The sequence below is a fragment of the Lygodium microphyllum genome, chromosome 9 (assembly GCF_053477565.2).
Source record: "Lygodium microphyllum isolate KBCC chromosome 9, Lygodium_microphyllum_v1.1.10, whole genome shotgun sequence".
In the NCBI taxonomy this organism is placed as follows: Eukaryota; Viridiplantae; Streptophyta; class Polypodiopsida; order Schizaeales; family Lygodiaceae; genus Lygodium; species Lygodium microphyllum.
The window spans coordinates 92,789,600-92,811,978 of NC_141143.1; the positions used below are offsets into that span (position 1 = coordinate 92,789,600).

General features: G+C 46.1%; 1 protein-coding gene across 2 annotated transcripts in view; it reads right to left on the bottom strand.

Moving 5' to 3' along the window:
* ALA3 (aminophospholipid ATPase 3) overlaps nucleotides 1–22,379 on the bottom strand; it is a 119,135-nt gene that overhangs the window by 25,541 nt on the left and 71,215 nt on the right. For both annotated transcript variants that reach the window (XM_087684821.1, XM_087684822.1), the window contains exons 6-20: nucleotides 21,486–21,563; nucleotides 21,295–21,391; nucleotides 20,868–20,974; nucleotides 20,709–20,774; nucleotides 20,491–20,612; nucleotides 19,436–19,520; nucleotides 19,261–19,338; nucleotides 18,999–19,115; nucleotides 18,726–18,875; nucleotides 18,521–18,622; nucleotides 17,655–17,797; nucleotides 7,585–7,686; nucleotides 7,390–7,453; nucleotides 7,090–7,302; nucleotides 6,026–6,191 (exon numbers count right to left, since the gene is read on the bottom strand). In XM_087684821.1, the coding sequence (XP_087540947.1) occupies nucleotides 6,026–6,191; nucleotides 7,090–7,302; nucleotides 7,390–7,453; nucleotides 7,585–7,686; nucleotides 17,655–17,797; nucleotides 18,521–18,622; nucleotides 18,726–18,875; nucleotides 18,999–19,115; nucleotides 19,261–19,338; nucleotides 19,436–19,520; nucleotides 20,491–20,612; nucleotides 20,709–20,774; nucleotides 20,868–20,974; nucleotides 21,295–21,391; nucleotides 21,486–21,563 (1,690 nt within the window). The remainder of the gene's footprint in view (nucleotides 1–6,025; nucleotides 6,192–7,089; nucleotides 7,303–7,389; nucleotides 7,454–7,584; nucleotides 7,687–17,654; nucleotides 17,798–18,520; nucleotides 18,623–18,725; nucleotides 18,876–18,998; nucleotides 19,116–19,260; nucleotides 19,339–19,435; nucleotides 19,521–20,490; nucleotides 20,613–20,708; nucleotides 20,775–20,867; nucleotides 20,975–21,294; nucleotides 21,392–21,485; nucleotides 21,564–22,379) is intronic.

Below are 22,379 nucleotides of genomic sequence, written 5' to 3' on the forward strand. Positions count from 1 at the left end.
TTTCCTCTTCATTGTTCTTCCAAGTTTTCTCCCATCCCCTCCCTCATAAAGCATCATCTCCCCACACCATCCCTCTTGGGTCTTCAAGCCTCTAAAGCTCTCACTCTCTCCTCTTCCTCCTATCCCCTCCCTCTTCAAGTATCATCGTAATCACCAATCAGAGTGACAAGTCTCGACTCTCTTCTCTCCATCAGGCCTTGCCTTGACGCCTTGGAAGTTGGCATTATCACACGTGAGAAGCATGAGGCCTTCAACTTGCACACCATCCATGTGGAGAAGGATACAAAGAAGTCCAACTCCCACCATTGGACATGTAAGTATTGCGGGAAGCACTACATAAGTGGTGCGACCTGGCATCTATTGAGAAACCCTTCATCTGTCACCCGCAGTTTGCGTTTTTCCATTTCTGCGTTTTGTGTTAGGGTTTGCAGCCCCAAAAAGGGGTGCCATCCTAGACTGACTATGCCTATTTATAGGCCACTCTCTCATTCATTCCTCATTATAGGCCACTCTCTCATTCATTCCTCATGGCTAATTCATTCAATCCGTCACCTCTTCTCTCCAACCTCTCCACTACCCTCACACCCCTTCAGGAGGACATTGCAGTTCGTGATTCGTGGCTGTCTTCATCATCTTCCTTGTGCTACGGCACCTTTGTTCCCTTGTATCACATTTACTCCATGATTCGAAACTTTATCATTCCATTCATCAGAGTTTCTTCTCCCTTCTCTTCTCTTCTCCATGTTTGCTGAGTTCACTCCGTGTTCCTCCTTGCAAACCCTACTGTCTCGTCGGTACATCATCTTCTGACATGGTATCAAAGCTGGATCTACTCACCTAGCAGCAAAGATCCTCCACTCCAGTGAAGGCAAAGACCGATGGCGGGTTCGGCATCCACTTCTCTTCTTCCGCTGCATCAAAATCTCGTTTTTGCAGATTTGAGGTGTTTCAGGTTGCCACCCACACCCCGTTCGCGGAGGACATCTCAGTTGAAGCTGTCCATTGCTGTCTCCATTAGTTGGCGCCTAATTTCCAGCCCTCTTCACGCAGTTTGGAGTTGATTCCAGCCGGCGGGCGACTGTTGTTCCTGTGCAAACTGTTCTGCTGCCTGTTGTTTTGCTTGCGTTTTTAGTCTTTCTCTCTCCTCCTACCTACCTTTTAAGCCTTTCTTTCACCTGTTGTCTGCGTTTTTAGTCTTTCTCTCTCCTCACCTGCGTTTTTCTACTGGTTGCAACCTCTTACTGCTGGTCGCATCCTCCTCCCACTGGCAGCACACTTCTAGCCCTTCCACTACCCTCCCACCCCTTGAGGAGGACATTGCGGTTCGTGCTTCACACTACCCTCACACCCCTTGAGGCGGACATTGCGGTTCTTGGTTCATGGTGGTTGACCTCTTCCTTCTTCAGCAAGGCATACTGGTATCCATGGCTTCTTTACCAACACATGACCAGACTATTGGGTGCTCCTACTGTGGCATCACCGGACATACCACCGATGCTTGCTGACTTCGACCTTTGCTCCCCACCCCTCCGGAGTACATGCGTCTTCCACCAAGCACTCCTTGTGCCACCTCTCCTTTCTGGGCCACAAAGATCGTTTGCATCGGCTATTAGAGTACTATGCTCAAGGCAATAAGACGCATTTGATGCACACTAAGTCCTTTCGAGCACATGGAGAATCGATTGGTGCTACGACCTCCTGGAGATTGTCGCAACGCCAGCGGCAATCTTCTCCCACCTATTTTCAGGTACAGTGGCTACCACGGCCTGTGAATCTACAATCCACTCCATCGAGAGACAGTGATTGTTTGATACCGTCTCCTCGTCAATCTGCTCCTTCGACAGATAGTGGCTGCTCAACTCCTTCATCTTCTTCGGCTACCCAGTCTGCTCCACTAAGAGACAATGATTGTTGCCTACCTCTTGCTCATTTTGAGCCCTACCCTTCCCCCCCCCCACCCCTCGACTACTCAGGTTCGAGAGGCTACCTCTCGGAGCTCTTCAGCACCCCAAATACCTTCTTCGACCCGACCAGCGGTACTTCCTTTGCGATCAAACTTTTCGGAGTCCGCGATCCATGAGTTTTTGGATTCCCTATCTACTTCAGAGGGGGATTCAGAGGGGGATGTTATTTCTTTGCCCTCAGAGGGGGCATCTACTTCTTCTTCGACTTCCGCGTGGTCCCCTCCACCTCCCACTTTAGAGGGGGAATCTACTCCACGTGAAGCTCTTTACCCATGCTCTACTTTCTTGGGATGGCTGTCTTCAACCAGTCATCTCTTCTACTAATATCCAAGATCTTCAGGTACCACCTCAATCGGGACCTTAGAGGTTCAGCCGCGACTTGGTGAGGAGGCCTTCATATTCCTTCCAGCATGGATGCACTGAGCTAGTGGCTTCTCTCCCGAGGCTGAGTTTCAGGTTCTCCAGTTCACTCTGTCTACTGTTCTTTACTGCAGGTTCCCTTTCCGGTGTAAATCTTGGATCTTCGGGATCCTCTACATCTTCTTTCTCCTCTTCTTCTTGCCTTGGTCCCTTGGTCAGCATGGAACCACATCTCGAGATCGAGTACGAGCATATCCTTATGGTTCTCAACACCACACAAAGTCCGATATTCCTCCTATGCATTGCATGATTTCATCATCTATGTACTAGGGCGCTTGGGCAAGTGAACAATTTCTCCACGAGGGACACTGTCCAAGTGGCACCTGTTGCATGAGCATTCTTCAGCATGTAACATTGCATCTCCATCTCACTCTTCTCTTGTTCCCCTTTTTGGGCCTAAGCGGGGATGTTGAGAAACCCTTCATCTGTCACCCGCAGTTTGCGTTTTTACATTTCTGTGTTTAGCGTTTAGGGGTTGCAGCCTCGAAAAGGGGCGCCATCCTAGACTGACTGTGCCTATTTATAGGCCACTCTGTTATTCATTCCTCACGGCTGATTCATTCATTCTGTCATCTCTTCTCTCCAACCTCTCCACTACCCTCGCACCCCTTCAAGAGAACATTGCGGTTCATGGTTCGTGGCTGTCTTCATCATCTTCCTTGTGCTACGACACCCTTGTTCGCTTGCATCATATTCACTCTATGATTCGAAACTTCATCATTCCATTCATCAGAGTTTCTTCTCTCTTCTCTTCTCTTCTCCATGTTTGCCGAGTTCACTCCGTGTTCATCCCCGCAAACCCTACTGTCTCGCTGGTACGTCATCTTTTGACAACATCTTCAATATCTTTCCAAAACAGGGGGCCAAGTTGCTGCATGCAAGGTGATTTCTCAACACATTACAAAGGAGATTTTTGCCAAGATGAGAGGGAGATCCACTAGAGGAGGAGGAAGTGGCGCATCGGCTACGGCACCCACACCTATGTCTACTCATGAGAAAGCTTCAAATGTAGGCATATCTTCAGCCGATGCTTGCAGGTGAGGCCTCCACCATTGGTGGTGCAGACTCCACATCCACTTCTAGCTCTAGCATTAGCAAAAGGCAAAGACTTGAGACTCATGCAGCACTAGAGAGGCAATCCTCTCTCTCTCAAGCTCTCTGTCATATGCTTGGATTAGTTGCCTTTCTTGGAGAAAGGCAATGACAAGCGGACATTGAGATAGCACACATGGTGATTGAGTGGAATCTTGCATTCAATGTCCTAAAGCATGAGCAATGGAGAAAGATGGTAAGAACCATTGCCAATGTGGATCCATGTGAAGGATGGAGCAGTGTTACATAGAATGACATGAGGATGAAGAAGATTGATGAAGGGAAGGAGAGGATTGATAAAGCCCTTGATCCTATTCAGGCCGCATGAACAAAATACAGTTGCTCCATTCTCACTCACAAATGGAGGGACCGGGGGAAATAGAGCATTATCAACATACTCGTTTCATGTCCACTCGACACATATTTTTCCCGGGCCATAGACACCAGAAGGAGGGCAAGTAAAATGACTGGCACATTCATCTACCACCACATTCAACAAGCTATCGTTGAGATATACATTGTCTTTTTAAATTATAAAGTTGTTGCTTTCATTATTATACTTTTTAATTCATGTCCCACTAAAGCTTTTCTTATCATAATTTTGAATTTGTGCCATGTATGATGTGGTTGTAGGTGGGCCCGTCAAATGTGGTGCAAGTTGATACCAACAATACATCTCATTTTCGATGCATGGGCCGTTCGCTTGAGACCGAGTTTCCTTCAATAGTGTGGACTCCATGTGCAAGTCATTGTTTGGACTTGCTCATAGAGGACATTGGGAAGCTCAAATGGGTGAAGAGGGTGGTGCATAAGGCTACATCAGTTGTCACCTTTTTCATGGTGAAGGTGAAGGTGCTTGTGATATATCATGAGCATAGCATACTTGAGTTGAAGAAGTCTTATTCAACTCATTTTGCTTATATGTGGTTGCTATTGGAGCGCCTTTATGAGGTGCGGTCCCAAACGGTGGTGTCCACTCTATGGAATGAGTGGGATGAGCATGAGATAGAGGAGGCGAAAGCCAAATAACACTTGTGCCTTAATGAGCAATTCTGACAGAGAGTCCATGGGATCACGATTGCCATGACTCCCTTTTATAGGATGTTACGTATGAGTGATTGCAAGCAGTCCACCATAGGCCTTCTCGTTCACTTCTTTAGAGTCGGATTGGAGGAGGCACAAGCTTGCATAGTGATCACAGAGACAACATGCACACATCATTGACATAGCAAAGAAGAGATGAGCATGGATACGTAAGCCCATCCATGGATTTGCAACACTATTACATCCGCCCTACAAGTCTCCAGTAGTCATGGATGATAGAGAGCTCTGTTCTAACCAACTTGCATATCTCACTCATGTGGTCCCCATGGATGAAACACTATTACATCCGGCCTACAAGTCTCCAACAGTCATGGATGATAGAGAGCTTCGTTCTAACCAGCTTGCATATCTCACTGGTGTGGTCCCCATGGATCATCACAACATAGTTCTAGAGGAGCTTGGATGCTATGCGGATCAAAGAGGGCATGTGGCTTTTGCTTCTCCCACTTGTTGGAAAAGAGAGTCACTTGTGAAGCCTCTCTTTTGGTGGTAGAATTTCAGATATATGCTGCAAACTCTTTAGCCCTTGGCCATGAGAGTCCTTGCTTAGGATTGCTCTTCGGGTGCATGTGAGAGAAATTGAAGTGCCTATTCTCTCATTCACACAAAGATTCACAATCGGCTTAGCACACGACAATTAGAGCGACTCGTCTATTGCCACACTAACTTGCACATGATAAAGGCCATGATGACCATGGGTAGTCCAAAGCAAGTAAACGCTTATCATTTTGGTTGAGTCCTGCCATTTCCTTGTCCATTTCAACCGTTTCTTCCACCTATTGCTGGGAGCTGAACCCAGTAGACGTCATCTCCCTCTTTCTCGCCCCTGAAATGGCCATTTCCTGTGGCTTTTGGTATCTGATCCTATTGAAGAATGCGTAGTGTCTGGAAAGTCGGACATCATCCCACTCGGACATTATACAAGGCCCTTCTAATGCAAGAGATTCAATTGGTCGTATAGTCGGATGAACATGTTGTAGCAAGTCATCTCTAGCTATGGAAACATGCATTGGAAGAGCAAGGCGTAATACAAATATTTGTAAATTACTGGACACAAAAATCCTCCAATTCATGCATAGACTGTGTCCAACCACACACGCATCTCTTCGAAATATTTTATCACTCCCCAACACACACACACACCCACAACCACCAAACATGCTTGAATACTTCATATTTGCTGATCAGAAACCTCAGAGGTTGAGAAAATTTTTACAAGTGTGTTCATAAGAGAACACAAACACAAAGATATACATGTAGATGATGTATGTTTTAGACATCTTATTTCTGCATAATGTAGGGCAACAGTTAGCACGCAAACAACACAGACATAGAAGTGGACCTCTTTGCATGTGCATGTGGGCAGGAGAAAAGAGACAGTACTTTTGCCTAGGCATGCTATAAATCAGGAACATGTTCAAATTGAAAGAGACAAGATACATTACCATAAGCGATATTTATAGCTGTCTCCATCTTATCACCTGTGAGAACCCAAATCTTGATACCGGCCTTTGCAAGTGTTTCAATGCATGCAGGTACACCTTCTTGGAGCTTGTCCTCAATTGCTGTGCAGCCAAGGAGAATAAGCTCTTTCTCAATAAGCTCTGCAACCTGCAACTCTAGCCACTCTTAGCATCATGTAAAGATCACGTTCACAAAATAGTGTTTGTCAGCTGCCAAAAGGCTCTAAATACCCTTATTCCTGCTCCTGTTGCAGGCTCATCCTAGAGGATAAGACAATGATTATATACAGTTTAACCTTCTTTTACAGATATCTGCATTTGATTGACCTTTTTGAGAATTCAGATAAAACGTTAGATTTATACGCTTCTTTCCCCTGCCCCCCTGCCCTTTCCCCTTCTTTTGTTGTTTGGATAATACATGGTGTGTTTCTGAAATCGAAATCACAGTGGCCACATATAGAGTGAGTGGTGGTCACAGGGAAGGGGATGTACCCTCAATAGTGAGAGGGTTTGTGCATATATATGTGCGAACACATAATCATCAAATTCCCTATCCTTAGACAATAAAGAAATGGCTAAAAATACTAAGTTCTGTTATTAAGCCACACAGCATGCTATACTCTTGCCATCCAATATAACCCTTTTGGATTATTATAAGCCCATTAGCTCATAAAGTAATCACACAGCATGCTTGCACTTTTGAGTGCTTCATTATTGAGGATTTCTTGTGAAATCACTGTGTATTTGGTGTGCATCAAAAAACTAGCTTGATTAGTCAATGCACATCTTTCAACATCATAATCAGTTAGTTTCAAGCTTATTGAAAATTGAAATAACATTACTTTTAAGCCAAAAGAACACTTGAACAAAGGACAATTTCCAATCTCCATAACTAATTTGCTAAATAGCTTTTCCATCTACACTTACCCATATTTTAATTTAAGCCTAAGTTATTTGTAAACTTCTGAATAGCCATTGTAAATTGCTTGTGCAAGAAAGGTTATCACTATTCCCATGAAAGTGGAACAGAAACTTAGTAACTGCACCTCATCAAGCTTCTTCTCTCGATCGCGCAATGCTGATTTTGCTTGAATAAATTTTTCATTCCAAGCTTCATAGATGTTGACATTCAAATCTCTGTAAGCTAAACAAAGAGTCCTAAGCCCTGCTGCTCCAAAATACTCCAAGTGATCTCGAGTTACATTCTTGATCGAGCTTCGGCTCTCAGCTAGACGTTCATAAATAACTGAATCTGCACCCTGCAAAATCATGATTCTAACAGGTTACCAGAGTAAGCCTTACAACTGTTTCATTTACAAAGGATGACATGATGATTTCAGCTTTACCTTACAATACAGTACTAATCTGCCACTAGGATGACGGCAGATGACAGACTGGCGCTTTCTTGTGCTGGCCCAAACATAACATTTAGAATGTGAGCTCACAGTTGAAGATCACAGAAATATGAGAAGAGACAATGGTTTGCCGCCCTACCATACAAGCACCTAATAGAATGGGGAATGTATAAATAACCAACTCACCTATTGAACTCCAAAACATTCAGAATTTCATACTCTACATCTTGTATGCGACCAAACTTTTCAATGTGTGATTCTCGGACTTTAATAGACGTGGGAGAGCGCCTGCCACACTAGCACTATTTTAGCAATAAGCAGTTTTTTGTCTGTGAAACAGCTGCTCTTAATCACATTACTGTACAAGACAGCCTATATTTAGAGTGAATAAAGCCATAAAGAATGTCAAAGGCAATTGGAAAACAAAAGTGCTTATCTTGGACAATTCAACCATTTTAGCAACAAACATGCACTTTTTCTTCTATCAATTCAAAACCAAGAATGTAAGAAGCATTGCTATCTTGATAAAGCAAGTTGATGACATTTTGCAGTTTCAGTCCAAAGTCCAATTCAGTCATCATCTAAGAGATACATCCCAATGCACAAAATCAACCTTTTTCCGCATCAATTTACAACAACACAACATCTTGATATGTCTGTTCAGCATATTCAATGGGGAAACACACATTCAGTGACTCATTTGTAATTTTTCTTCTAGGGAAAATGCTATATTGGGCTTGATGCAATCCAACATGAAATTTTCCTTTCAGTTGATTGGCAAAGCATCAATAGGCATCAAAGTGATCAGTCGCCAATCCGCAAGTGTTTCACATCATTGTTTTTTAGGAAACAACTGAACTAATCCTCCTTTCCAAGAATATGCTAATTCCCTGACAAACAAGCCTTATTGGAGATCAAACTCTCTTGATCATTCCAAAAATCTTGGTAGGATTCCACTCGCAATCCCCATCAAGAAGTATCCATTTATCCAGTTTTCCTGATGGCATGAAACAATGCTTCCTCAATTAGCAATCAAATGACCATGATCTTTTCGCCTATAGAATATCCAAATTTAGCAGCAGTTGAAGCCATAAACAAATTTGTAACATGTTGCGCATAAAGCATCTCCAGCTCATGCTTGGAACTATTCCAATTACCAGCAGCCTTCATAGCCCTTTCAATAGAGTCTTGCTGTCTTGAATGGTGCAGCCCCTTAAATAAAGTGTATGAAGGCCTTCTAGACAACGAGTCATTTGTAGTACTCATCCCAAAATAGAAGCGAAACCATAAAGACATATGCTCAGAGGCAAAATCTTGCCATAATCAATATAAAGCTTGCAAGAAAAAGCACCGTGTTCTGTGGCATTAATCAAATATCATCTATCCATTCTAGACTAGTGATTATTGTAAGCATTATGATGATATATAAAACCAAGCTAAGCGAAGCTCACACCCATCACGTTGCAAGCTGCCCCCCCGTCACGTCTGTTCGCACCCGCCCAGATCGATTGCGCCATCATCAGCGCCCGCTACGTCAGCTCGCCCCCCCCCACCCCGACGGCTCGCGACAGCCTGCCTCGCCTATCCGTCTTTCCCCCCTGCCCCGACAGTTCACCCCCCCCCCCCCCGCCCCAACGGACTCGGCCGCCCTGTCTCCGCCTATTCCATCCCCCTCACTGGTCCTCCCCCCCGGCCATTCCAACCCCCTTACTGGGTCCCCCCCCCCCCCCGGGCGCACTACCTCCATCCGCGAACTCAGTTCCGTCTGCAGTGTCTAACACCCCCCCTCCAATGCCCAAAACAGCAGCTTCCCCCCCCCTCGCCATTGTTTCCCCCCCCCTCAAGTTGCTCCCTCTCGTGCAACAACTTTCACCCCTCAAGTAGCACCGCGACGTGATTGGTAGTTTTCTCAGAAGGGTCGCGAAATGGAAACCTCTCGTCAGACGCCGGCGCACTCAGCGAGTGCCCCCCAATCAAACACCTTGCATGTCGTCCTCTCTAAGAAGCAGCTCTTAGCTGTCCGAGTTAAGGAGCTGGAGCTAAAGCAAACAGTGATTTACGGTCAAGTAGTAGGACATTCCCCAGCCAGGGCCCAGCTTCGGGACTGGCTTCACTCCACGCTGCGCATCGGCACAGCACAGATCGTGGAGGCGGTCCTAATGGGCCAAGGGATCTTCATGGTCATGCTCAGTTCGGCAGACGCAGCTCGTGAGTTACTTGCCAGTTCACCATATGCGTCCACGAAGGGGGTCATATATATGGTCCCTTGGTATAGTGTCTTTACTATGGAGGCATTTGCACTCCACAATAGGTTTCTTCGGCACCCGGTCACCCTTGTTTTCCCCGGCTTGGCGATAGAGTATCGCCAATTGGTGGAAGACTTTGGATGGCTCTTCGGCGCTGTCCTTCCCACATCTTTCACGGATGCAGTGACAGCAGCAGGAGTCCCAAAGGTACGGGTGGCAGCGAACGAGGTCGAGAATACCCCACAGTTCCTAGAGATTAAGGCGGGCGGGCACTCCTTTAGGTAGCACTTCATTGTGATGGGGCAGCCAGGGCAGTGCCTCCGCTACCACGACTTTGGGCATTAGGCAACAGTTTGTACGCATTTCGGAGCCAAGGCGGCTCCGCCGACCGGCCCGCAAGTGGATGCTGACGGCTTCACACGGGTTCAGAGACAACAGAGAGGGAGATGACAAGGGGAGGTGTAGCCAGCTCCTCAGACCCAGCCTCGACAGCAGGAAGCAAGTGGGCGAGCGATGCCCCCTCGGTAAAGCACTCCACAACCCCCCCTGCCCGCCCCACCCAACAGAACCGTAATCCCCCCACATCCACCACCCATGCCATAGACTACCTCACCTAAGTTCCCACAGCCCCCACACCCCCCCCCCCCCCACTAACCCTGGCCCACAGCCCCCCCTTTCCAAGGCCACCCGCCATGCACCTTCGGCCATCCCACCATCCCTCGATCCTCCTCCCCCCCACCACCTCCCCTACCAAGCACCCCCCCTGATCCACACCCAGTTCAGGTGATCCCCCCCCAGACCCACCCCCCCTCCTCCCACAGGAGGTGATGAGCCACACAAGCCTACATCCTCCTTGCACCTGCAGTCTTCCCCCTCCCATACAGCCACTAGCTCATCCGCCCTGCCGCCCGTCACACTTTCCCGAGACAAGCACAGATGTTTCCACAAGAGTTTTTTCGCAATGGCCCATGGTCCTACCTGAGAGTTGCTGAGCGTGGAGAGTTCCCACTACCTCTAGAGGTGGGGATCTTCATGGTTCGTAAGTCAAGGAGGGGCAAGGTCCATCTACTAGCACCACTGGATGGACCAAACTATGCCTTTTTTCTTTAGTCCTCTCACTCAGGGGAGTAGACGACTACACAGATTGAGGAAGTGTCTGGTTGCATGATGGACATTAACTCGTGGGCTGGTGCCGAGGTCCCACACTTGAGCATTATCTTTCGAGCCCCTCCACAGTGGAGAGCTCCGAGGGATGGGATCGAGTGGCCCCTGGCACAAGCAGCCCATTTCTACCAGAGTACAGAGTCACGACTCTCAGCATAGCTGATAGATGCATTGATAGTACCACCTGGAGCATCTATCACCCCTATGGTCCAGGCGAGGGCCACCATGGGAAACTGGATTTTGCCATCCAGACCGGCGGCAAAGCGTACTTGCATGCCTCATAGCTTCTCCTCCTCATCAGCAGCCTCCACACCAAACAAATGCATGTTCAGTCAGTCACAAGTTTCCCCATGAGCTTACACCTTACATCCTGAAATGTGAATAGTCTCCACTACAGTGGAGCATGTGGTTCCAGGAAGTTGATTGTTCGGCAGGAGCTGCAGCTTGCCCTTGCCGGACGGATCGACAACTTACTCCTACAAGAGCACAAGTAGGGAAGGTACTTCCGGGCAGCTCGCACACTTGAGCACGCCATAGGTGCCCATGGCAAGAGTGGAGGCGTATGCACCTCTATTGGCCCGAGTCTCACCGCCTATGTACGAGACCATGGGACGATAGTGGCAAGGAGGGTTCTATGGATCAGATTGGATATTGGGGACTCATGCCTTGGAGTCCTCAATGTCTATGACCCTACGAAGGTTAGGGCACGTAGCAAGTTCTAGGTGGAGATCGCGGATGGACTTCCAGAGGTGGACTCCTGGATCGTTGGAGGAGACTTCAACAACCTGGAGGCTTTGGAGGACCAGTAGAGTAGAGACAAAAATTACCAGGGCATGGTTGGAGAGGAGCAAGAGGCATGGGAGGTCTTTCTACTGGCAGTAGAAGCACGCGATGCCTGGAGAGACCCTGTCTTCCACAAGAGGGAGAGGTCATTGGACTTTTCTTGGGGATACACGCGGCTAGGTGGAGCCCTGCTGGAGCGGTTGGACAAGTTTTATGTGCGAGAGTGGGGAGGCTCTCGTGGAGGCCGGATTGAGCAGTTGGCAGGCATCACGTTGTCTGATCATTGCCTGATTCTCCTGACACTTGATCCCCTAGCATCCGCCCTAGACACACGATCCTGTCGGATCCCTCACTCGATGTATAGGAGGGAGGAGGTGACGAGACAAATAGAGCAGATTTAGACCAGAGAGCGGGACACGAGGGACCGGATAGCAGAGGAGGTTGCAGCGGTCCTAGCCGAGTCGAGCAGAATCTGCCAAGAGGCAGCCGTACAGGCCAAGCAACAAAGCTGGGAGGAGGAGAGAGCACTCCGACGCAACCTTGCAGCCACGCAAAGATTACTATAAGAGGCACCAGGGGATCCCACCCTCCACGCACAGGAGGTGCACGCACAAGCAGCCATTGTTGGCCTAAAGGACAGGCACTTGGAGTTCTCTTTCGAACCTCAACAGCCTTCTCGGCGCGAAAGGGGGACACGATGTGCAAGGAGTTCTTCCAGGTGCACCAGCCTCGCACCGCAAGAGAGCAGATACGCAGCCTTCAGGATCAGTATGGGAGGACTTGTTCTAGCCCAAACGAGGTGATGGAGATTGCCACCGACTATTACACACACCTTTTCCAACAGGAGACAGCTTCAGCTAGAGAACACAGATGTAGACAGCAGGTCTGGGATCACATCTCGTCCCTCGTTACCGAGGAGATGGGACGCTCCCTCCTAGCCCCCTTCACAGAGAAGGAACTAGAGGAGGCTTTCATACACAGGATGGGCAAAAATTCCCGAGAGAGGATGGCCTCTCTAAGGCCTTCTTCACTACCTACTGGGAAGTGCTGAAGGACCCCCTACTGATGGCCTTCCAGAGATTTTCACTTCAGGATAGATGCCAAGGAGTCTTTCGGCAAGTCTTATCAGTCTTCTCCCCAAAGGGGAAGACTAATTGGAGCTTTCCCGGTGGAGACCAATCACCTTATTGTCAGTGGCCTATAAGACACTGGCAAAGATGATTGGTAGGCGACTACGCCTCATGCTTCTAGACATCATCCATGACACACAGAAAATCTTTGTCCAGGATAGGAGCATCCTAGACAATGTATTTACCTTCTTTGAGGTGACAGAGTAGGCTCAGCACAGTGGACATAGACTCGCCGTATTACTCTTGGATTTCGAGAAAGCTTATGACAGGGTGGACTGGGATTTCCTAGATGGCACCATGGTGAGGTTGGGATTCCCCCAGGTTTGGATTCGCGGGGTCTCCGCCCTTTACAGATCGGCCACCGACAGGGTTCTCATAGGCGGAAGGCGAGGAGAGGAGTTTCGACTAGAGAGATTGGTTCGATAGGGCTGCCCCCTGGCCCCATACTTGTTTCTACTCTTTGCAGCAGCGATGTCTCACTTCCTCAGGTCACGTGTGAGCGGATTACGCGGCCTCCAACTTCCAATGAGAGGAGAGTGAGTTGTTAGACTCAGAGTACGCAGATGATACATCACTCTACATAGAGGACAATGAGTTGATGTTGGAGAGAGTGAGGCTGGCTCTTGACGTGTTGTGTTCTGCAGCGTGAGCGAAAATCAACTGGCAAAAGTCGGTTGGTTTCCTCATAGACCCAGACTCTAGTACGGAGTGGGATGTCCACCTAGGATTTAGATGGGTGAGCAGAGGGCAGACCGTCCAGTACCTAGGGTTCCAAGTGGGACTCGACATCACTCCTGCCCAACAGTTTCTTCCTATCCTTGATTCTATTCGAAGGAAACTGACCTATTGGAGCACGGCTCGCCTCTCACTAGCCAACCGAGCCCTGGTGGTTAACCAACTCCTCCTAGTAATGGCCTGGTACATCGCTTTGTGTTGGTGCTTCTCCTCATCATGCATAGTGCAGCTTCGCCGCCTAGTGCAGAACTTCCTTTGGTCACGGTCAGATGGTTCCAGGGATTCCAGGGCCAAGGTGGCATGGGCGACCATCATACGGTATCGGTCAGAGGGAGGGCTTGGGATCATTGACCCACAGTATCAGAGTATGGCCCTCTTGGGCAAGCTAATTGTCCACAGCCTCACACCAGGCGGGCATACCTGAAAGGTCTTATTGCAAGAGGGCCTTCAGGACTGTAGACTAAGGCTTGGCGGTGAGTGGAGGCCGTCCCTAAGATGGATCTTCACGTCAGCCCAGATCATCCCCCCCAGATCACCTTTCCTATGCAGCTTACTCTGCGTGTGGCAAGGCCTCCGTAAGGCCCTAATCCAGAACCCCCCAGGCTGCCAGGAGGAGATAGACCGGTAGCCGGTGATCTGGAACCCCCAAGTCAAAGATCAAGTAGGGGCACAGATCGGCGAGCGCCCCCACATCTAGTGGGCTGGTTGGGAGACCAGCCCGGCTCGTACCATCAAGACATGGCGGAAGGTGTACAAGTTGGCGGACGAGGAGGTGCTGCAGCAGCGAGTATCAGGCTGCCAGAGAGCAGTGGAGTTGAGGATAAGGGAGATTGACACAACAATACCTCTGGAGTGGCTTGCTCCCCCGATACGAGAGCCAATAGAGCCTTGGGAGATATAGGTAGCTAGGTTTTCACCAACAAGCATCCCCCTACAGGTGGCACGTAGAGTGGGCGGCGCCCCACAGGGGACTTTCTTCGCCATTTAGGAGGGGGAGCGTCTAGCCCTTGACAGAAGGCAGCAGGATGAGGGGATAGCCGCCCTTCCGTGGAGGAGGATTCGGGTGGTGAGCCTTCAAGGGAAGACATGGCGACTAGACCCCTATGTTTTCTAGAAGGAGCTCAAGGAGAAATGGCCTCTTTGGATCTGGAAGGGCAGACCACTTGATGAGCTTGAGTGGGATCCAAGAGAGCGGCTATGGCCGGCCACAGCAGTCGCCAAGAAGCCACCCAGGTTCCTGAAGTACATTGCCGGGACTAGCAAATACGTACTGATGCAGGAGGATATGGATTGGGCGTCATCACGTAGCAGGCACTGGGCGGGGCACAGCATCACACGGAGCCTTTCCGACGGACCTTTTGGCATCGCCTATGGAGAGCCGGAGGCCGAGGAGGATGTCGTATTTCTTATGGCTGGTGGTACATGGACGCTTGCCTGTGGGAAGTTGGCTTGCCCAAATGCAAAAGGAGGGAGTTTGTAAGCATTGCACATAGCAGCCCCGGGAAACCCCAAAGCATTGCCTTTGGTCATGTGAGGAGACCCAGCTCATGTGGAGAGGAGCATGCCGCATCCTTCGATGTATAGCACCCAACCTTGGATGTATCTCATGGGGAGCCTTCTATTGGCAGGCAGGCAGCCAGGGCCGTCACCTTCTGTCTGATGCTGGGATGCAGGACACGATATTCATTATCGAGGCAGGGTCGTGTGCAGTGGTCGGTTTGGAGGCTCTACCCATCCACAAGGTACTAGAGCCCACAGCACACTGCTCAGAGGTATAGGAGATCATAGGGAGTCTTATTGGATGGCATATTTGGAAGGCACGGTGTCAAGACGCTTTCCACGGAGAGAGACTTTCAGTACAGGCGACCTTAGCAAAGCTCTGGACCTCCATCATCCACTCCCTCCGTGGCCGATGGGACCAGGTGCAAGGCGAGGCCAAGGCTCGTCAGGAGCTCCGTTTTCACTTCATGCACACTTGGGGTGGCTAGGACCTGTTTTTCGTGATGCAAGCAGGCAGCCCTAGTTGGCAACACACCCCCCCCCCCCCAATGGCTTCTTGCCCCCATCCCCCCGAGACCGCCTTGAGAGGCTTGTATACATGATGTATTTGTGCTTTGCATCAGCTCCAGCTAGTCTGTTGAGCATGAGCACTCCGTTGTAATCAGTTTTTTTGAGTAATATAATCAGCCAAATTTTACTTGGAAAAAAAATATGTAAAACCAAGCAAGCATGTAGATGCTGAATGCTGTCAATCCGAAGCATCACAGCCACAAATAAATGCAGCCTATTTAGCACCTTCTGAAGCTAACATATGAAGGTGACCAATGGATTTATCCATTTGGGACAAAGTATTCTTAAAAGCCCAAAGACACAATAATAAACCCAAACACAACTGTTCTATCTATGATGTACACAGCTACTCTTTATAAGGACCTTTCTTTTCTCTGAAAAAGACAACTTCATTCTAGGTTGGATTCACCTCACTGGGTTGATCTTCTTTTTAGCCAACTTGTTAGAAGGATTAGAAGAGAGACCATCACACGTATCTATAGAAACCCAATGTCCATCATGCTTTCCCCTTTTTCTATTCTACTCAATTGTTGACTGGAGGATTTAGGGCACCTGGAGAGAGAGAGAGAGAGAGAGAGAGAGAGAGAGAGAGAGAGAGAGAGAGAGACTAACTAGTGGCTTTCACCATTGCTTTTTCAACTTCTTCTATTTTGGCAGCTATTGTACATTGCCTTGCAAATAACCTAGTATCCACAACAAGATATCTATATCTATACAAGTCATAAAGGGAATACTGTAGATATCTCCTGACAAAAGTAAAAGGATGTATAGTAGCATCAACAAAGACCACATGATTGTGAAATCTCCAAATGCTACGAAGTAACCAAAACTTGCATCCTCAAATAATCCAGATATCCTTTAATAAGATCATTGGAATAAGGGCAAAACGACAGCATACAGGAAATTTCTTAACTTGAGAGCAGCGTAACATCCACAAATAAAATTTGCAATTCTTTTTTGGGCAAGGACAATACCACATGGCAAAAGACCAACCAAGCACTCCATTAAAAAAAGCTGTGATTTAAGAGAGGATTTATGTTTCCATATGCCCTTCGAAATCTCTCTCCACCAGTTCAAAGGCTTGTCCAAATGACATAGTGCATTTGCATGATCCTTATCCACATAAGATGTCAAAAAACAGACCTGGGCAGACAACTTTCGCAAAGACAAGGCTAGTTGACAAGTAAATCATGCTGCAAAATCAAATCAGCACGAGGAACCAGCTCAAAAGGTCTTATCAGCTCTTGAATCTTCCTCCAAACTGCTTATAATACATGGCCAAGCCACAATGAATAGAGGCAGCAACACAGAAAATCACATGTCCATGATCATTTACAGTCTACCACATCTTGTATACATGCAATTCCCTTTTTTGCAACATACGTGCACCCCCACACACTTTTTATTTTGTAAAAGGAGTTTAATATACGTAAAATAGGTGTTACATTCAATGAGAACATAAAATGCATCAAAAGCATTAAGAAAAAAGTGAACACAATGGTGGTCAATCTCGTGAAGACAGAGGCAATCAGATAAAAACTGTTGTTGATATGAACTCAGAAAGAAGGTGTAAGAGTCCAAAGATGGATCTCCAAAAGCGGCAAAATTGCAAGACTGCCAAACTGTCCATATAGCCCAGTATTTCACCAAATCAAAGAAGTATAAGTAAGACAAAGGCGATAGCAACAGTGGCAAAGAACTAGAAGTAGTTCACAAAAGCACCACTAGCAGAGCAACCCTCAAATATGCTAAGACACAGTTGAGGAGGGACTGAGAGCAAGGGCAGCCCCAGAGAACACAATGTATGGTTTATCTGCAGACTGCAGTGCTCCACAACAGACACATGTTGATCCTCCAAGGCCATGCTTTTCAAGGAAGCCGCCCACCAGCAAGGCACAAACCAAACAGCACCATAAGAACTGTCTTGATTTGAGAGGAAGCTTGCTTTTCAAAATCCACCAAAACACGCACATGCACAAGTTTCAATATCAACAAGCTTTCTCTCCTATCTCAATCCTCAAGGCTCAAAGGATATATTCATTACACTTGAGTAACCATTATTTCCATTGAAGCCACGTACAAGCAGCATTGAAGTGTTTCTGAAATTACAACCTTACTAATTGGCTACCTGAAAAAGAAAAATCCAAATTTTTTGGCAGCTGTTACAAGAGCAGCTTCATCCGGTGAAGCAGCTTGATATATTATCCTTTCTGGAGACTCAGGACCTTCAGGAAGGACGGTATGGCATATGGCAAGACATCTGAAAAAATCCTGTACCAAATTTGCAGATCATAGAATGCACATTATCAGAGATTGAATAATACAAGCTCTTGTAAACATGTACAGAGACATACGGTATCGCTATTTCATCCTCGACATATTGGTATGCATTAATATACAGCAGGCATTAGTGAAACTGCTGTTCCTCATTAATACACAAAGCAATGGCATGGAAACCCAACACACTTTCCAAATTAAAAGGGCAGGACTGTACATTATAAGTTCATTATTGCTCAAAGTTCAATCTATCATGCACCAAACACCTAACTAACGGGAAAAGCAAAAGAGCCTACTAATCAGTGGCTCATGAAATGCTAACCAATTCCTAGTTGCCTGAATAGTTCAAAATGCTCGACATCCCAGCCAGCCAAAAAAAAGGCCACAGTCCACCTCCCTCCCCACACCCACCCCCACACACCCCCCCCCCCAAAAAAAAGAAGGGATGATTGATCAAGAGCTACCAGTGAATCCCCAATGGCAAATCCACTGGTCACCTAGAGTGATAGGGACCTGTCTCCAAACAGTAGATGCCTCCTTTTCATTGTATCAGAAGGAAACTACTTTACTCATGCACAAAGCCTAAGTTAAGCAGTCACCAGGGTCTGAGATTCAGGGGAGAGAAGGATATCTTTAAGCATATGTGAAAAGTATCATTGAGGAAAACATACATGAAGATACAGACAATCTATGGCATACAGATTTTGGGTAGGGTACCTTACAAAAGTCTGCATTTGGTTCGTTTCTCCATGCCCCCTTCATCAATCTGGGATCCTCGAAATTGAAACCTTTTTCATGAAATTCATTTGACTGTTCAACCTGTTTATTTCACAATGATTCAGATTTTCAAAAAAAGAAACAGACAGCTTGCAGTATCTTATACACTTTCAATTTACACTCATGTAACTGTGCAAGCAATTACCTCATCAATATTCATATTGTTTCTTCGAGCAGCTGCTTTCTCAATTTCTGTGACTCCAGTACCATACATAATCCCTCCAATTGAGCATTTGAAGAACTCCATTGAGTTCCTTGTAAGGGTGCCTGTCTTGTCAGAAAATATGTACTCTATCTGGAGAACAAACAAATCAAATGAAAGCATCAAAGACCTACAATGATATGGCTCCTTCAGATGTAGCTTGAAAAACTCATCCAACTTTCAGAGAGGAAAAAATGTAGTTTACAATCATCATACCTGCCCAAGCTCCTCATTCAAGTTGGATGTTCGGGCAAGAGCAGGAGTGTTGGTTTCCTTGTGGTACATTCTCAAATCTCTATTGATAAATTGAGTGACTTGAATAAACTTAATCATCTGGCAAAAAGTAATGTGTATTTGTCACCACTAAAAACTTCCTGTGTTTAACTAGATGAACATTGTCTTCGGAGCATCTATACGTCTTTGGTGCTGTGAAGCTAACACAACTGGAAAAAGAACATGGGAAAGGAAGGAACTTAACCTCAACAGAGACATAGAGAGATATTGGGATGATGGAAGAAAACAGTGTCACAAAAGTGAGGAAGCTTAGCGCTGCAACCTGTCAGAGCAGCCAGCAGGATGAAACTCTATTTATCCTGTTGCCATACTCAGACATATAACTAACTACCAGTACCATTCATCAAGTCACTAGTTACCGCTGTTCGATTTCCAGGGTTGAATTGGTCTTCCACATCTGAGGTCAGACCCAAGTACCAGTATTTCCGATTTATGAAAATTCCACTGTCCTTGGCAGAATTACAAAGACATCATTTAGTACCATAGAGAAAATTTATTTTTCTTTCAACAGGATAAACATTGTAAAATTGAGCTCCAGTGATTCTATTCAGACAAAGATGTAGTTGGCCATTGTCAATTGAACATCATGAATCACCTCAACAGACCAACCAGCATTAGTCTATAAACACCCATGTATAAGCTCGCTTAGGTTGTTATCTCATGGAAAAGAAAAAGTGATGCCAGGTCCTAACAACTAGAAGTCCTAGTTAATAAAACTGTCGTCTTTGTCTGCATTATGGCAATAAACTGGATGCCATCCGCAACCTGCCTTGAGATTGCAGACAGATTTGGTTCTACACATAGCAAATCACACTGCGCAAACCTACCAATTATTTGGATGTTCTCTGCCTCCAAAACAAGGTCTACTCCAAATTTGAGAGATTATCAGAGCAGCACCTCAAGGAAAAGAAAAAGTGATGCCAAGTCCTAACAACTAGAAGTCCTAGTTGATAGAAACCTCCTCTGCACTTTGCAGATAAATTGGATGCCATCCACAACCTGCCTTGAGATTACAGAGAGGTTTGGCACCACGCATGCAAACAAAACACACTGCCCACACCTACCAATTCTTTGGATGTTCTCTACCTCCAAAACAAGGTCTACCCCACACATGCAAACAAATCACACTGCCCACACCTACCAATTCTTTGGATGTTCTCTGCCTCCAAAGCAAGGTCTACTCTAAGTTGGCGAGATGATAGAGGAGCACCACACTACTTTTAACTGCCCATTGAGTAGGAGGACCTACTCGCCTTTTTCTTTATAACTCATGCTTGACATTCTTGAGGGAAGATTGGATGACCTAATTACACCATCAGCTCCCTTAATAAACTTACCCAATAACCAAGTCTATGACTTTAATTCAATCTGTAAGATTTTTTAAGACATGGGAATCCCATCTTTGTTGTCCCACCTTCCAATTGCTCCAATAAGGCACATTGTGAAAAGAACAGAGAAAAGAATGAGAATTAGTTTGTCAAGTCGTCTTTCTAAGGTGCTGCGCTTTGAAGGAACACTCATTGCATTCATCATGACCTGTATGATCAGCATTAATAATGTTTTAGATCAATAATGTCCCAATATGATAGGAATCAAGGTTTAAATAGTCCATTCATGTAGAAGAGGCCAAACCTTAGTCTCATGGCCAGTGAAAATAACTGCTCCAACTATGTATTCAGTGTTACGCAAACTACATCCCTGATGCCAGTCCCAAAGAGGTGCATGAGCATGATAAGGGCATTGAATTGACATTACAACAATTCTTCTTTCAATTCCATAGCTTTTCTTTACCCTAAGTAATATTTGATTTGGCGTCAGAGGCAAAGTCTGTTTCTTGAAGACAAGATTTCCAGTAAATGTGTACAAAGAGTTGTTTGGCTGCTCACAATGGATCTCTCCTGTACATGAAACAACCCAAGACAATGTGATTTGAGATTCAATATTGTACTTGTAAGCTAACAGGAGAGAAACAAGCCATGATAAAATCCAAACCTATTACTTGATTGAACATTTCTACGAAAAACTTCCCCACAAGCAATTGACACAGAGAAACATCAAAGTATTTATTACAATGGTTGAAAAATTAACAGTATAACACGAAAATATGATATAAATTTGCCATGTTTACAAAGAGAACGTCCAAAACAACATATATATCAATTCCCTCAGGGAACTCCTAACACTCTCACGTAAAACATTCAACATCTCAGCTGCAAACCTTCAAAATCTCTTGCTTTCTGCTCATCAAAATAGTCCCATGTCCTTTCTAATGCTTTTCTGATCTTGAGATTTGTCTCCCCATCAAGATTTGATGTCTGGGACAAAAAAAATATGACATCATCTTTTAGAGTAGGTTTTCTCAGGAAGGTCAATGCATATCCAACCTGGAAAAGATGAGGATTTTCGTACCTCTACATAACAAACACCGTCCTGATTTGTGCTTGCAAGGAATAAAAGGTCAGCAGGAAAGAAGGAGTCTCGGTTAACCTGCTCAACACAAAGGTGCTTCAGTGTCTTCATTTCTTCTTTTTCTTGAATATACTGATACTGCTCTAATAATCCATCTGTGTAGAACAAAGAGAGAAACTTGACAAATTTATGGTTCTTTACTACTTTACAATTAATTCTCACTACACAAATTGACCAGATCGAGGGATGAAACATTTAGCCAGGCCAGAATTCTGTGATATGAGTTAGTTCCAGATGGGCTTAACAAAATAGCTACTAAAGAGGCTGGACTCACAATATACAGGCTATGGTTGGCTTGTCCCAATCAAACCAATATGAAAATATTAGACTTGAGGGAGAATATAGTGCAGGAACTGGGAACAGGAATAGCACTGTCAGAAAAAATGGAAAAGAGAAGTACCACATCATCAAAACAGAGAAAAAGAAAAGAAGCCCTAAGATTTAATGCTTAAAACCTAATATGGGTAGCATAGCCCATAGAAAGGGAAAGGAAGAATCTAATTAGTGGCAGTTGTAAAGCAGACTTTAGGTGCCGGGGGGCGGGGGGCTTGGTGAGAACCATTGTATGTCTTGTCATAGATAAAGAACCATTGTGCGCAAGAGCTCTTAGCTCTCGTACCATCGATAAGATCTAACTATGGAGGATCTCAGTCAATCTATGTCTCATGGGGTAAGCTCTTCAAGAATGTCCAACAACACTATGTCTTGCCATAGTTAAAGAAATAAACAAGAAAGTATGAGCCGTACATGTGCACAAGAGCTCTTAGCTCTCCTACCATCCATAAGATCTAACTATGGAGGATCTCAGTTCATTTATGCCTACCATGAGGTAAG